General features: G+C 28.7%; 1 protein-coding gene across 3 annotated transcripts in view; it reads left to right on the top strand.

Moving 5' to 3' along the window:
• nemy (cytochrome b561 family member no extended memory) overlaps nucleotides 1-15,657 on the top strand; it is an 87,910-nt gene that overhangs the window by 5,054 nt on the left and 67,199 nt on the right. Inside the window, exon 1 of one of the 3 annotated variants that reach the window (XM_016069787.4) lies at nucleotides 10,501-10,638. The exons of the other annotated variants lie outside the window; for them this stretch is intronic. Within the exon in view, the coding sequence (XP_015925273.1) occupies nucleotides 10,634-10,638 (5 nt within the window). The 5' untranslated portion in view covers nucleotides 10,501-10,633. Of the gene's footprint in view, nucleotides 1-10,500; nucleotides 10,639-15,657 lie in introns of those variants that run through there. 3 annotated transcript variants of the gene reach the window in all.

The following is a 15,657-nucleotide window of genomic DNA, read 5'->3' as shown; positions in this document are numbered from 1 at the left end:
AATAAAGAAATTTTAAGGAATCCTTTTGAAGAAATATCGCTACCGAAGAGTTAAAAGTATTACTTAACTTATTTCATTAGGTTAAAAGCAATATTTAACTTATTTCATTAGAGTTAAAAATAATATTTAACTTATTTCATTAAAGTTAAAAGTAATATTCCAGTGAAAATAATAACTTTTACGAAACTTTAGTTTTACGTATTAAATTCTCCCATTTCCTTTCGATATTAAAATTGATGTAAAAAATTACTATGATTACATTAAGGTGTTAATGTAATTAAAATTACATTAATTTACTGTGAAGTAGACGCATTTTTTGAAATTTTCCGCTTTGTAATTTATTGCCGAACTATATATCACGTTTAGAAAATTGGGCTAAATATGTTAAATATATATTACATTGATAAATAATGCAATCAATACAGAGATTATAATTTAAAACGCTCTTATTCTTTACGTTCAGAAAAAACTGTTAATTATTATTATTATTATTTTTTTTAACTTCTCACACTCAGAAAGGAATTTCTATCGAATTAGAATAGGGAAAATTTTTGATCTAGTTTGTCTACAGCTCTTATCTTACATAGGAAATCAATCATTTACAGTTTTCCTTCGATTTGTTTTCTATCGTTTCGCTTTACTTGGACTGACACATATTCAGATTCATTAGCAAATTCAGACGATTTTTTAATGCATACTAAACAGTTTATTAGTAAGTTTTAATTGCTTTTAAATTTAAAATCTCATTCATTTTCCGCATTATTTTTACGTGGTTTGAATATTGATTTAATAAATTTTAAATATCTTCTTGGTTTTAAATATACTTGAAGATTAAAGCTGTAAGCTGGGATTTAATTTTAAAGAACTGATTATTAATCCTGGCAGACGATTAAAATCTTGAAAACGAAAAATTCTTTATGAGCTTTGTTTTTGCATCGAGTAGCTTTTGAAATTCGAAAAGCATTTTCTGTTTTGTTTTTCCTATTCTAAAGAATAAAGACATGGAATTGCACGATTTTAGTTGTCACGAAACAGGTGAGTGACTTTGGGTGGAATAATTTTCGAAACTGAAAGTGGAATAGAAAGGAATTTTTTTCAGAAGAAATTGCTTTAGCGACACTAAATTAGTCTTCCAATATACTTAACTTCGAAATGACTATGTGTACTTTCCTGAACTACTCGAGCAGCAAAAACTTCGCAAATAGCTTCCGCCCTACCTTTTTATAAATAAACTTCATTTGATTCCTTTTTTTTATGACTTTCAAACTGTAATTTTTTTCTCATTTACTGTTTTTTACAGAAATTTAGAAGAGCGTAAATATTCTTTTTTTTATACTTATTTTTATAAGATTATTGCAATTTATGTTCTTCGAATTAATGTCCTAAAGTTTTATTTTTACTTTGTCTTTGAAATTAAGTTATAAAGCTATTCTACTTGTTGGATGAATCGCAAATGAATCCCAAAAGTTTCTTCTGAAATTCTTCTTTAGATCACAACAACGGAAAACTTCTTTTTCAAAAAATAAAACGTATACTTTTTTGACCATGTTGAAATTCAAGGGCAACTAAACGTAGGTTACAAAATAAAAGTTGCCCTAGAACCTTATCCTGTTTTTACTGACTGTTGAATTATTTTTCTTTTTTAACTTTAGAAGAAGATAAAAATAAAAACAAGTTTAGTGAAAATGTGAAAACTATGCATTTTTTAAAAATATGTTAACGTTGGTTATGGTTGTAAATTTTAACATTACTTTTTTTCCTACGGAATTGGCTTAAGATTTTTACGGAAATATTCATTAGTCAAATTTGGTTAACAATATCCAACATCAACAAACTTAAGAGAACGTGCTCATTTTTCTGGGATGAAATATTTACCAGCTACAACACTAAAATAGCCCCACAAATTTGTCTACAGTGAATAAACAAGGATAGGATTCTGTCCTATCTGTTTAGAATCAGTGGCGTTGTTAGGAAGAAGAAAAAAAAGGAAAGAAAAATAAACACTTCCGCAAAATGGCTAACAGATGTAAACTTTCTCGTCCTCAGACTTCCATCTACCAAGAGAGGCCAGAGAACCCATGGAAGCCTTTCTTCGAAAGCGTTATTAAACAAGTCAAGATGTAAGACTATGCCGTTCTTCCGGCATATAATTAAAGGAACTTTCCCCGCCGGCTTTCCACAGGACAGGGTTTTAAATGATACTTATTGGCTTTTTATTATTATTTAGGCCTGGTGAAAATTAAAATCAACACGAACTCTTTCTAGTTGCATTAACTTAGCTTTTGCCCATAGTTGAAATAACCGGTTTAAAATAGTTTATTTTAGGCACAGTTTTTGCTATCTCGAATAGGGTTTTTTGTGTTTTGAAAATTCTTTGGATGTAGACGGGTTTGTCTTCCTTTTTTTTTTTAAATTCAAATTTAAATTCGTTTTTTTTTTTAAGGTTAAATTACGTCTTGAGGTAAAGTTGAACTAGATTGTTTGGTAGTGGATGATTTATTTCCAACTTAAAAGAAGGTAAAAACACAATAGATGTGATTAATTATTTAACTATCTAATTTAATTATTTAATTCATAGGAAAAAAAATTAACGTCTGAATGTTTGTTTCAAAAAGAAAAAAATAAGGTTTATATTTCTTTTTCTAATTAAACAGTTGCTGCAATTTACATAATTAATAACCGTTTTTTTCCCCATAAATGCATAATAAATTGTACAGAGCTCGGGGGGGGGGTATAAACCGGACTATTCTGAATGATTTAATGATCGGATCTTTCCATTCTGAAACTTTTTTAAAAAAATAGGGTTTTTAATAATCAATTTCTCAGAAAATATTCGGCACTAATTAATTAGCATAATTGAGGTCACCTTCTCGAACTTTAAGATTGAGTCCTAGAACATAAAGATACGATCATTAGATCAAAAGTTATTCAGGGTGGTCCGTTTATTTTATTGCCCGTTTATTTTCAATTTGACATATCTAAATATTTTCCTTTCTTATGCGATGTAGTAATTTAATGAAGGTTAATCAAATCAGGATTGAATACGTACGTCTTTTATCAAAGATCGTGGGTCATGTTCCGGAGGCCTTGAATCTTGACACAAGCAGAAATAGGAAGGTCACTCAAATCAACTGAGATATTCTCCTAGCTTCTTTTAAATATATCCTCAGAATAAAATAATCTGTCCTATTTTAACCCTGTTAAGACACTGATTTGTAAATACGAAACCTGTTAAAATTATTTGTTTAAAATTGCCTTTTTTTCTCGCTCTCTCTTTTATTGTTTTGTAAAATTTAAGGGGGAAATAAAGTGGAAGAAGATTACAGAAAATATATTTTTGAAAAAATAAAGTACTTCTATTTTTTGGCATTTGTGGTAATGTTTTACTATACATATTTGAATCTTAAAAAGTATTTAAAATATATATATATATATTATAACGTTTGCATAGCTCTTGGATTCAATTGTGAATCGTTTTCTGCATCTTTTCAATGGCATTTTTGTATTTAACTGTTTTACTAGCTTTAAGAAGCTAAAAAAAAACTTTTTTTACCACAAAAATCATGAACTCTTCAACTTAGATTCATCACAAATTTACATCCAAACATGGTCATACAAAATTTAATGATAACGTTACTCGCAGAGGCTTTTCTGTTTAAATGTGGATTTTCATTCTGGTATAACTAATCGCTGGAATTTTTTATAGCCTAGATAATAGCAAATTTTTAACAATAACTACTGAAAATTTTTGATGGTGTTTTTTCCCCCTTCTGTTTCTAGGTTTGAATAAAATGTATTGTACATCACTTTCATTGTTTTTCGTTTGCCGAAAAATATACTTGGAACAGTATATCTTTAGATTTCCGCTGAAGTATCGTTCACCACAGTTTTTTTTAAAAAAAATTCGCACATTGAACTGATTTTTTTCCCCTTCTATAACCGTCGTTGAACAACCGATCCAATTTTTGGGTTTACGACTACTAATGTTCAACATCGCAGCCTTGTAATTTCGAACCAATTCAGAAGACAAGGAAACTCCTGGATCATTACCCTCAGAGGTATTGATTTGTTATAATAACATGGAAGACTTTGCGACTCGACAGGTTTAACGTGCAACAGTCACCATTTATAACACGAGGAGTCTTTGGCCCTAGGGGATCAAACCCACAAACTCTTGGACATGGGTCCAGCGCCCTACCGACCAGGCCATCCCAGCCTTACATTGAACTGATTGTAATGACATCACTTTCGCATTAGAACACCGTGTGTCAAATATCAGAAGCTGCTGTCAGTTAGAGGTGTGTGACCACTTTGATTAGCCTGCGAAAAAACCAAGAGTGCGCGGTATCTGTTTTGGTTAAACTGTTCTATCATAAAGCGCTTGACTTCTCGTGCAGATTGCCGGGCTACCAAAGTAAGGGAGTCATCCCATCTGCAGAGGATCGAAATTGTGGGGGCATGTCTTCGGATCATTCTCAGGCATGCTTCCCAGACCGTCGCCAATAGCCTATTGTGCATCTCTAGTGCGATGTAAATAAAGTACTATTACTTCCTCAGGGAAAAATAAATGCTAATTCTAAGTATATTGCACTACAATTTCACTTCTAAAACCTCTCGTTTACCATAAAAGATAACCGGGTCAAAATCTGGATATTATAGTATTCTGGAAAAATAAGGGTTCGAAAAAAAAGGATAGTTAAAAAACCACGTCTCTTTAAAATGCCATTATGTGCACCAGGTAAATTGCAAATTAATTTTATGGAAATTTTCAGGTATTATCGAATAATCATTAGTGTTTTAGTTCCTAACATTATTTTAACAGTTTTTGTATCGTTCTAGTCACGAATAATGTGGGATTGGTTAAAAGTCATGTGTTTTTAGCGTAAGACAACACGTGTCATTGTACTTTTAACGTCAAAATCTGTCATATTTTAGTCTAAGATGAAGTGCCAGCTGCGATTGGCTATGACTCACCTATTTCGCGTAGAAGCAAGGAAGCGTGAAAATATATGTGGGAATTTCCAATTCTTTTTATCCGAACGAAGATTGTGAACAATATGACGATGAGTTTAGTTCGGCTGTATACCCAAGGACGAATCTTTTGAGGAAAGTGGCGGAAAAACATGGTCAGTTGTGTTCGTCATCAGGTTTTATTCGCTTTTTTATGAGAAGAGGGTGGTTGTTAACACAAAAATAAAAGGGTCAAGGAAGTATGCAATGGTAGCGATATTTGTAATTATAAATCTCATGCTATTTAATGAACAGGCTTGCTATCATTAATCTCTTTGAAGTTTGTTTTGCATTATTTTCCTGACTGAATGTTTATTTTTGAAACTCCGATTTCTTATTTAGTCTGTACTGGCTTTTAATGAAATATTTACATCAACCTACTTCAAAACTAAATTTTATTTTTAGAAAACTCAATTGAACCGTGTGTTCTAAGATTATTTTTTAATAGAATTAATATTTTTCAAAAATTTAGTGTGCATAGAAAATTTTCAAAAATTAAATTTTTTGTATAATTATGCAAAATAGTTGCGATAAAGTTCACAATTTTAAAGCATTAAAGAAAAAAAATTTAAAGTTGAAATAAAGTTTTTGATTTTGCATCTATCAGCAAAACAAATTTCATTAATTAAAATGTACTTCCACTTTTAAAAAGTAAAATCAGAGATTTAAAAGCAACACTAAGGATAGGGTAATTTTTATTTTTTACTGAAGATCATATTAAGCTAATGAGAAAATTTAACTTTTTTTTCATCTATCAAGGCCACCTAAATGGTATGATACTTGTGAATCTTTCCCATTTAATGTTCGTATGATAAACAAACTGTCATGTAGTAGCTTAGCATTGAGGAGTTTAAAAATCATTAACGTATTACGATGAATTGATTAGATCTATCAGAAAGAAGTACTCACATGAAAATATCAAGGATCAGTCTTAATCGACATTAGCTGCTATTGTTTCATGAATTAAATCTTGCATTTTATAAAAGATTTTTTATGCAAGGCAATTGATTAGTAAAGTTTTTGCATAGTTTAGCTTAAAACGATAAATATTTTGTTACCATGGAATCTACGAAAACAGATTATGCGTTCTATAGTTGGGCTTATCAATTTAAAAAAAAAAATAGCTTTCAAGCTAATTTAAGGAATAATGTATGGTTCGTTTTGTTGAACTAATTACTTTCTATGAAGCTTTATGAACATGTTCAGGAATGAATAATATTTATCAATATTTTGTGAAACTTTATTTTTAAACGATTCATTATGTAGGGATTAGGCTTAACAATTTTAAAACATTGCACCAACTTTTAAGCTAATTGCAGGAATAATGCAGTTTTCAATCTTCATTATTTTGACCTCCCAGGTATTTTTCCACTAAGCTCATTTAGCTCTTCATCCTTCAAACATTCAAAACAGAGGTTCATTAGCTTCTTCACTTTCAAAGGAACACCCGCTTTGTGAAAGTCGAAGAGGGTGTATTTGTTTTCTCTTCTTTTTTTTTCTTCTTTTTTTCGGTCTGTGAAAAGACAATATTAGGTGTCATTTAGAATGAGGTCTAAAATTGTAGGAAGCTGTGGTGTAAGTCAAATAGTAGCTTGATTGTTCTATTGACATCTGTTTTGAAAAATATTCTCCACTTCGCCGTGTAGATCAATTCTTAAGAGTACTTAAATAGGATAATCTCCCAGTCTGAATGTTATCGTGACGTTAGGTGAAAATTTATGTCCTCTGCTTGTTTAAGTGGTAGCAAAAATATTTAATTAGTATTGGTAACAACCCCCCTTGAGGGCTGAATTGTTTAAGCAGAAAATTTTTGTATGTTAGGCATCAAGAAACAAAAAGTTGCGTTTAAAAATAATTTTCTATATTTAATTAAAGGATTTCAATGTTCTTAAACTGGAAACTATTATGAATATTAGCTTATAGTTATTTTTCTGCATAACATGAACAATGAAGATGTATTTCATAATATAAAACGCTTAAATGCCAGATTTTCAGAAATTTAAAAAATGTCCCAAATAAAAATTTGCTCAAATGCTCAAAACTAAATTTGTTTAAAGTGAATAAAATGCAATGAAATAAAAGAAACTTAATTTTGTTAAAACGCTTGTATAGACATTTCTAAAATAAAAAAGGTAAGAGATTCGGCGTGATTTTTTTCCCTTTTATATTGAAATTTTTCTTGTAAAGTTATTTAAGCGAACAATTACTATTTTTAAAATCTTATCTTAATTAAGAATCTAAAGATGCAGGAAGCTATCATTAAAATGGTCAAATGAAAAATAATCATAACATCATTTTTAAAGACTTCATGTTAGTCAGTTTAGTTTTGTTTATAAATATTTATTTTTATTTCTTTTAGTTTTCTAAAGAATAAAATGCTATTCAAGATTCTTTTCTAATATGCCAAAATAAAGGATAAATTCATTCCTATTTCTTATATATAAAAGAAAGTTAACTTTTAGATTAATATCTTAAACTATTACAGTACAACATTCTGGTATCCCAAATTCGTAATTTTGTCTTTGAAAGAAAAGTTAAAAATTGAATGCTATTTTCTTCATAAATGTTAATTTATAGAATCGTTTTCTCTAAATTAGCATTTTTGAAGTTATTTTAAAATAAAATAACCATCGACAGGATAATTTTTGAATTACAAATTATTGTGCATCTTATGAATATTTTGGAAGATTCGTAAATCTTGTTTTAAAAAAATAGCCACTATGAATACAAATATTTCCTGTATTTACACATTAGCTTAACGAGTTTGAGAAATTGATGAAATAATTCTTCCTTTTTTTAGCATTGGAATGTTTATGTTAAGACAGCATTGGAATGTTATGTTCACCTTCATTTATATTTCATTTCACTAATTTCCACTATCTTTCGTTTTTAAATTATCCTATAAGAAGACTTTAAGCGTTTCCTGTTTCCTTTTTTTTTTCAGACTCATCTGCATTTATTTTATTCCAAACTTGTTATTCCATATCATCCTCTATATGGAAGTGCTCCCACTGTTGCCACTTACTGGGCTTTAATACCTATACCGCATGCGGTCTCTACTTCAGCAAAACATTGTCGCGTGCGCCATTTGTTGCACGTCAAAGTATAGAGGGAAAAAATGCTATCTCTTCTCTTTTAATCACGAAAAACTGCGCGGCCTTGGCTCATAAGTTCGCCAAACACAGGAAGCGATAATTTGGCTTGCATATCATTGCCATTCTGTATTTCGGGGAACACGATCTGTTACCCAAAAGGGAATAGAATGAAATAAAATAAAATAAAATAAAAACAACTCTTGGTGTCACTACCCTTAGCAGTTATCTCTAAATGCTTATTACTTGAGGTGTGGTTTTGGAATTGAGGGTAATTAAAGGTATATAGACCAACCTGTATTAACTTTTTACCCATTCAATCCAAATCTTTTTTAGATTAAATTAATTCAAATAGTCTGTTCCAAATGAGAAATGCAATTGCATTGAATTGTTTCTGAAGTAATGCGAATGAATAGTCGAATCCATCTACAAACTCACGACTTCTTGACCCTTTGTTATTGTTAAAAACACGAAATAGTCATCTCAAGGACAAGAAAACGAGGAAACATGCAACGTATTTGGCAAGCAGAGTGAAACATTAACCACATCGATGTTTATTCTTTCCCTTAAATGTACATTTAAATCTCTTTATTTGAAATTAATTTTTTAGCTACAATATCAAATGATGAAACATAAGGAATTACGTTGAAAACTAATAAAAAATTTTTTAGTTTTTCTTTGCTTCTAATCACTACGTTCATATTAACTTGTTTTTGTATCAGTGTTTGGCTAAATCTTGCAAATGAAATTTCGATCACTTTTCTGTCTAGGCGAAACACTCAAATCTCTACCGGAGCTTCATGCGTGATGACAAGATAAATTCCAATCATTTTCTGGCTGCCATTCGAGCACAATATTATGTATCGCTAACTGTGATTAATTTATTCAGCAGAATTTATAGCTACATGTAATTTATCGCTAATCCAAACTCCGAATGATTTGAGAGTAGAGTTATCAAATCTCCTCTGGAGCTCTGTGTCTGGCGATTTTAAATCGTTTTCTGACCGCTACAAACAGAATATACGCCCAAAACAATTTAATGTTCATCTGAAGTTTAATCACTATTTGACCAGCGAGTGTGCTCGAATTTTAACTAGAGCTTTGTGCTAGAGGACAAAGCAAGTTTTAATTATTTACTGATCACTACAAGCAAAAATGTATTGCCATATTATCATTAATTCGAATTTACCTCCAATCGTAGTTACGATTCTAGCCAATTTTGTGGACTGTTCAAATTTCAACTAGAGCCCTTAGCTTGAAATCAATAAATAATTTTTTTTTCTTCGTCACTTATCAGGAACATCAGATTGTTAAAAGTTTGTTCGATATAGTTCTTATTTTTTACTCGTGACAGTGCATATTTATTTGGATCAAAGATTAATTTTGATTAAACGCCTTAAAATTACTACTCTTCAAAATTATGAGGATATCGTACATCAATTTTTTAATAGTTTTTTGCATTTAGCTTCAGTGTTGGTTTTCAAGTGAAGTGATTTATTTAGTTTTAAATTATAAATTTAGAATTTATAGTTGTTTAGTCAATTATTTAAACCACTTAATTCATTTAAACAAAACACTTATATGACGAACGTTGTGTTAGATATAAAACTTTTAAGTGGCATTTTGTCATTTGATGTGTTGTATAAGTATTTTAACTATGATAAAATGAACTTGAATTAAGTCCAAGGTCCAATTCCTTGTAGAATTTCATCTCATATGTTCTTAATCTCCTAAACTAGAATTTAGTGCCCGATTCACTAAAGTTTACCGACTTCTGTTTGACAGCATATTTAATTATTACGCAAACCATTTCAATTTCAATTTTTGCGACATGTTGATGCTCATGACAGAATTTAAATCACAGTCGGTTGTATTTATTCTATTTTACTTTTACAAATGAGATCTTGGCCAAGAGTTTGTGGGTTTTACTGTCTGGTATGCGACGCTTTTAGCTCGCTCGTTGTTCCAGTTTTCCTTCAAACGATTATAAAAAATTATATTTAAAATTCTAACCGTGATAATATTTGAGTTAAATGCAACACTTTAATATATCATTCAACTTTAGTTTAAAATTCTACTCAGCTAATCTAGAGTTTCGGCAACTTTTGAAAAAAAATTTCAAACTGGAACTCGGTGACACTTTAAACAACCAAGCGTTGTGAATTGAGTCGAAAAGAAATTAGTGTGTTTTTGAACTATACTGTTCCCTGTAACCTTGAGAGAATGACTTAGCATTCGGTCAGCATTTATGTCTTATGGTCATTTTAAATATGACAACAATCCTTGAGTTTCCGAGTGTTATGTATTATTGTCACGTAATAGCACAGTTCGGGCAATGACGCAGAAGGGGTGACGATGCGCTATGGATCCTTCTTTAGATAAGATTTGAATCTCTCTTTATCGTGTATGGATTCATAAATAGTTTTCAACTTCATCTGCTATATAGAAAAATAAGCAGTTATCTCGACTGTTGCTTTACTCGTATATCTTATTTATAAGGATTTGTTTATACATCGCAAGGAAATTAAAATATGAAGTAAGTGGATTTGTTTTTATTAAGTTTTAAGTGTAAATATTGATTGTTTTCTCATTTTGTTTAAATTTTTTGAGATTCGAATTTTTTTTGACTTGTTTAAAGACATCGATTATTTCTCCGATTCTACTGAGCTCTTGCCTCAAAAACTAACTAAATATTGTTTAAAAATTAGGATTAGCATGTTTATAAACTTACTGCCTGTTCTAAAATTTCTGACCATATGGTAGTTTTAGCACGTTTTTTTGCATGTTTCATAAAAAAAAATTTTTTTTCATTCATAGTTTGGGCATTTAATCAATAAACATGCATTAAAATCAGTTTCAAAGCGAATAGTTTTATTTACAATAGGGCAATTCCACCATTTACGAATGTTGTATTTGCAGACTTTTTAAAAAATTATAAATAATTTTAAAAAAAATTCATAAATTCTGATTAATATTTGTGTCTGCACCAGTTTTTAAAAACTTTTATATATAAAATTTTCAATTAAAAAAGCTAGCAGTATTAGCAACATAACACAATGCGTGGGTAATCACTCATTGTGTTACGTTTTCATCCTGTTTTTAATTTTTTAAGAATTTCAAGCTAATGAAAGTTATTTGAAATTGGAGAAAAGGTAAATGTCACTAAGACTTATTTTCACAGAAATTATTAGAATAGTTTGAATTTTTTAAATTGAGTCGCATGCTTTTAAAGTCAGCAAATATGATATTCCTAAATTGTGTGACTGACCTATATTTAAAAAAAAAATAGGTTTGACAAGTTTCACATCCATTACTAACAATGGAAAACCTAATTATTTCAAGTTATTCATGTCAAGTAACATTGTAATTTTTTAATAAAAGGTTTATATTTTTAATGTCCAAATGTTTACTTATCACGAAAGAAATATTGTTTCATTTATTTACATTATTAGTGGTTTAGTCGTCTGTTTAATGTTAATTGCTTTATAATGATTGTAGCTATTTTCTTTAAACCATTACTAAGATTATTTTTTGAAGAAGTTTATTATTATTTTAAGTTTTAAATAGGATATTTGCTGTGTTTACAAATATTTTCTTTTTTAATCCCTTATGCATTTAAAAGATTTCTTTTGTAAATTTCGAAACATTTTTGATTGGAATTTAATTTAGTTTTTGGAATTTGGTTTTAAAAAAGTAATTATCTTCCCAGCAAATGTCAAATATTTATTATTTTTTTTAACGTGTTTTTCCCTTTAAGTTAAAGCACATTGTTTTCAATACATAATTTTTGTTACAGTTCGTAATCTTTATTTGCCTTGACACGTAACGTATCATAATATTGCATAAGACATTTAAAAGTATAATTTTTTTAAACAACTGAAAAGTTATTAATTTATTTATAGATTTTCAAAACCCTATAAATAAAAATATCTTTTTTTTTAATCAAACAATGAAGAAGAGGAAAAAAGTGTACATTATTCTATGTCAGTTGAAAGATTATAGAGAAACTTAAAAAAGTAGTTTTTTTTCCTACTTCAATTTTTAATGTTACAAAAGACATCCGTAACAAAACTCAACAAAGAAGAATTGGCTTTTCCCCATAACAAAGCATGTTGTAAAGAAACTACATTTACAGTTTCACAATTAAGTAACAACTCAAAGCTCTTTCAATGAATTTTGCTGCTGCATTCAGTAAGAATCTGTTCCTGCAATAAGCATATATGTTTATGCAATAATCACTGCAATATTTGTTGCTGCAATAATCGCTGCAATGTGCTCAGCAACGAGGAAAAGCAAATTCTCTTGAGTCACGTTATAGATACCTTTTGTAACCTTTTATGTCCAAAAGTGAACAATACTTATGCTGTATTTAAAGAGTCAATACTATCAATCAATTTTTCAAACTAATCTTAATATTTTGAAAATAGACTTAAATATTTTATGTTTGGTTAACATGTCCTTTTTTATACATATAAAACTCATAGAAAAAGCCCTATTTTTACACCTTTTTTTTTTTTTTAACAATGTGGTTAATAGATGTTAAAAAAAATTTGGGTTTGTTATTGTTTTACAATAAGTCATTTATCCATTAAATTTTTTATTTTTACTACTGATTTTAAAAATGCTGTACAGAAAGAAAAAAAAAGAAGAAAGAATGTTTAAAATGCTTTGTTGTTGCATTAACTGTTAAATATTCGCAAGAAAGTTAATCCTTGAATGCAAAATGGGACCTTGAATACAAATGCCTTCTTATGTTTTTTTTTCTTAAGCTCTAATTAGAAGCAAATACATAAGTTTGTATTTTTTTTATTAATTGCCCAAGAGTTACTAAAACAATATGATCGATTATCAGAACTATATTTGTACAAAAATATAGCATTAAAAAAAGTGGTAAATTTGTTAAGTAAGGAAATTTCAAAGATGAATAATTGTTTCTCTTCAAATAACTGCATATAAGTGCAAATTATTGTATTAAAATGAGTCGTTGTTTGGATCATTTTACCTTTAACTCAGAAAAAGACACCGGTGTTTCGTACCGTATTTCATAACTATGAATTATTAAAATGCTAACTATAATATTTTTCACTTATTTCGACGTAAATTAATACAAAAGGATGAAAAAAGTATGAAAAACGTGTGTAATAAATATTCTGCTTCAAAGTGTTAAATAAGAGAAAAAAGAACTGCTTCATATTAAAATTCCTGAATATTTTTCGATGCAAATACAGTTTTTGTTTTATAGTTCATGTGTTATAAAATTTGCTTATATTTAATTGCATAAACAATGGATTTTTAAGGTCGAGTGTCCCTTCCAGGTGAGCTGAACCTGAACTAATTTTTATTTGGGTCGTAGAAACCATGAGGTTAGCTCACCTTACGACCTGTTGGGCTTACCGTGAGCTAACCTCAAGGAATACCTGATGGCTGTGAAACCCAATCTTAATACATATGCTGTGTTACATTTAACTCTATTTTGATGACTGAAACTTAACATCGGTATATAATTCTTATTGTTTCATTCTAAATAAAAAAAAAAGAACTATAGTATAACTTAAACTAATTACGTAAAATCCATTTATATATTTTTTTTTTACTTTGTAAGTGATATGGAACAAATTAGTTAGGTTTGTTAAACATCAAAATATTGAAGTTTCCAAGCATTCAGTGAATTAAACATTTTATTATTCGGCGAAGCGAGAATACTTAAGTATATTTTTAATTTGCCTAGTGATTTTGTATAAAATAAAAAAATAAATAATAAAAAAAACTTCTTAAATCGGTGGGAAGTATGGTTTTGTTTAACTGATTTGAAAATAAAAATGATAAAGAAACTGTATTTTGAAATGGCATATGCATTTGTATATACTTTATTTAATTCTAAGAATTCAGCATGCATTCTCTTTATTTAGTTATTGAGATTAAGCAGAAAATACATTAAAATATACTAAATTATCGAAATATTTAGTATTTAGGGGGAAACTTGAGAAAAGAACACTTTATTTGTTTAAGTAAGTAATGTTAGTTATTGTATTTGTTTTTGTATACATTAACAGGGGTCTGTTTAGAAGAAATTTGGGTCTGTTAACGGACCCTTCACAAAATGATTTTTCTTTTAATCGGACCCTTCATAAATTTGTTTATCTTCATTATTGTTTTGTAAATTGAATAAACCCTTCCCAGGGTAGAAAACAAGAAAGATGGATGTAAACGAATTAAATTTTGTCTTCGGCAGACGATTCTTCCATTATTCGTCCGAAATGAATATTCTGCGTTCAGCAGTAAAGACTAAATACCAAATATTTATATGTTGCACCTCTAATTTAGAAGCAGCAATTGCTGTTTATTTGTGAAAATTTAATTTTTTTTATTATAATTTTACAGTACTGAGCATAATCTTGTATCTATTTACAATTTAAAAACTCCTTGAAAAAGTTTTTTGCAATAACCGGACCCTATTTGCACAAATTCATAAAGCAGGACCCTGGTTGAAAGAATGTGAGTAATTTTTTCACAATTTCACAAAAACCGGACCTTTTACAAAATGTCTGGACGGACCCCTAAATAATTTCAATCAATATATAGAAATAATTTTCAGTCGACTATATGATTTTGAAGTCTTATATCTTTTACTTTCTTTTGGTTTGTTTTTGATGTATAAACAAAACAGTCAGTATATATTGAGTTAAAAAGGAAAAAATATTTTTATATTTAGTTATTTTTATAATGGGATTTAAAATATTGTTAATGCTCTGAAACGTGCTGGGTTTTTTTTAACACAAAAACTTTATTTTTGTTCAGATTTTTTTTTTCATTTCTAAATCATAGGTGTATTAATACTATTAATAATCAATATATTGAATTGTCGTAAATTATTAGTTTTTATTTTAAATAGAAATATTCAACTATTTAAATATCGATCAGCTATTTTTTTTTCTTACTATAGTTTGTTTTCCTTGAAACTTTTGGAAAAAATATTAGAAAAGCTATTATTTTTTAAAAAGCATGAATTGTGCGCATACATTATTTACAAAGGATAACTCTTTTTGGTGACTAGATAACTCTTTGGAGAAAAGAACTGAATATTTGAATTTAGAATAATTCGTTCTTGTTTAATAATATCGAATTCTCTCATACTTTCTCCCCTAGTGTTATCGAAAACGGCACATATTTATGAAACTAATTTTAGTAAAATTGAAAAATACTTAGGTCTCTTAAATTCTTTAAAAGCACAAGTATAAAGCAAATCTTAGAACTCTTAACTCTCAAATGTAAAGTCAAGTAAGAGTAAAAAAAAAAAAAAAAAATCATAGGTTATTATGAAGATTAAGGATAAAATTAAGGTTTCTTGTAGATTCCCTGTGACCAAAGTGCTACACTTCAAATATATATGTATATATATATATTTTTAACTTTAATTTTAGCTCGAAAATTGATTTGTTATATTTAATGTTTTTGATTTTTTTCAAAAAATTGTAAGTTTTTGAGCTCCCCTCCTTAAAAAACTCTAGCTTATTCTGGGGAGAATGAAATATTTTTGAATCCGAAATTATTATTT

Source organism: Parasteatoda tepidariorum, chromosome 9 (genome assembly GCF_982258835.1).
Source record: "Parasteatoda tepidariorum strain Cologne lab strain chromosome 9, Ptep-v5.0, whole genome shotgun sequence".
NCBI classification, from domain to species: Eukaryota; Metazoa; Arthropoda; class Arachnida; order Araneae; family Theridiidae; genus Parasteatoda; species Parasteatoda tepidariorum.
This window is presented reverse-complemented; position numbering and strand designations above follow the sequence as displayed.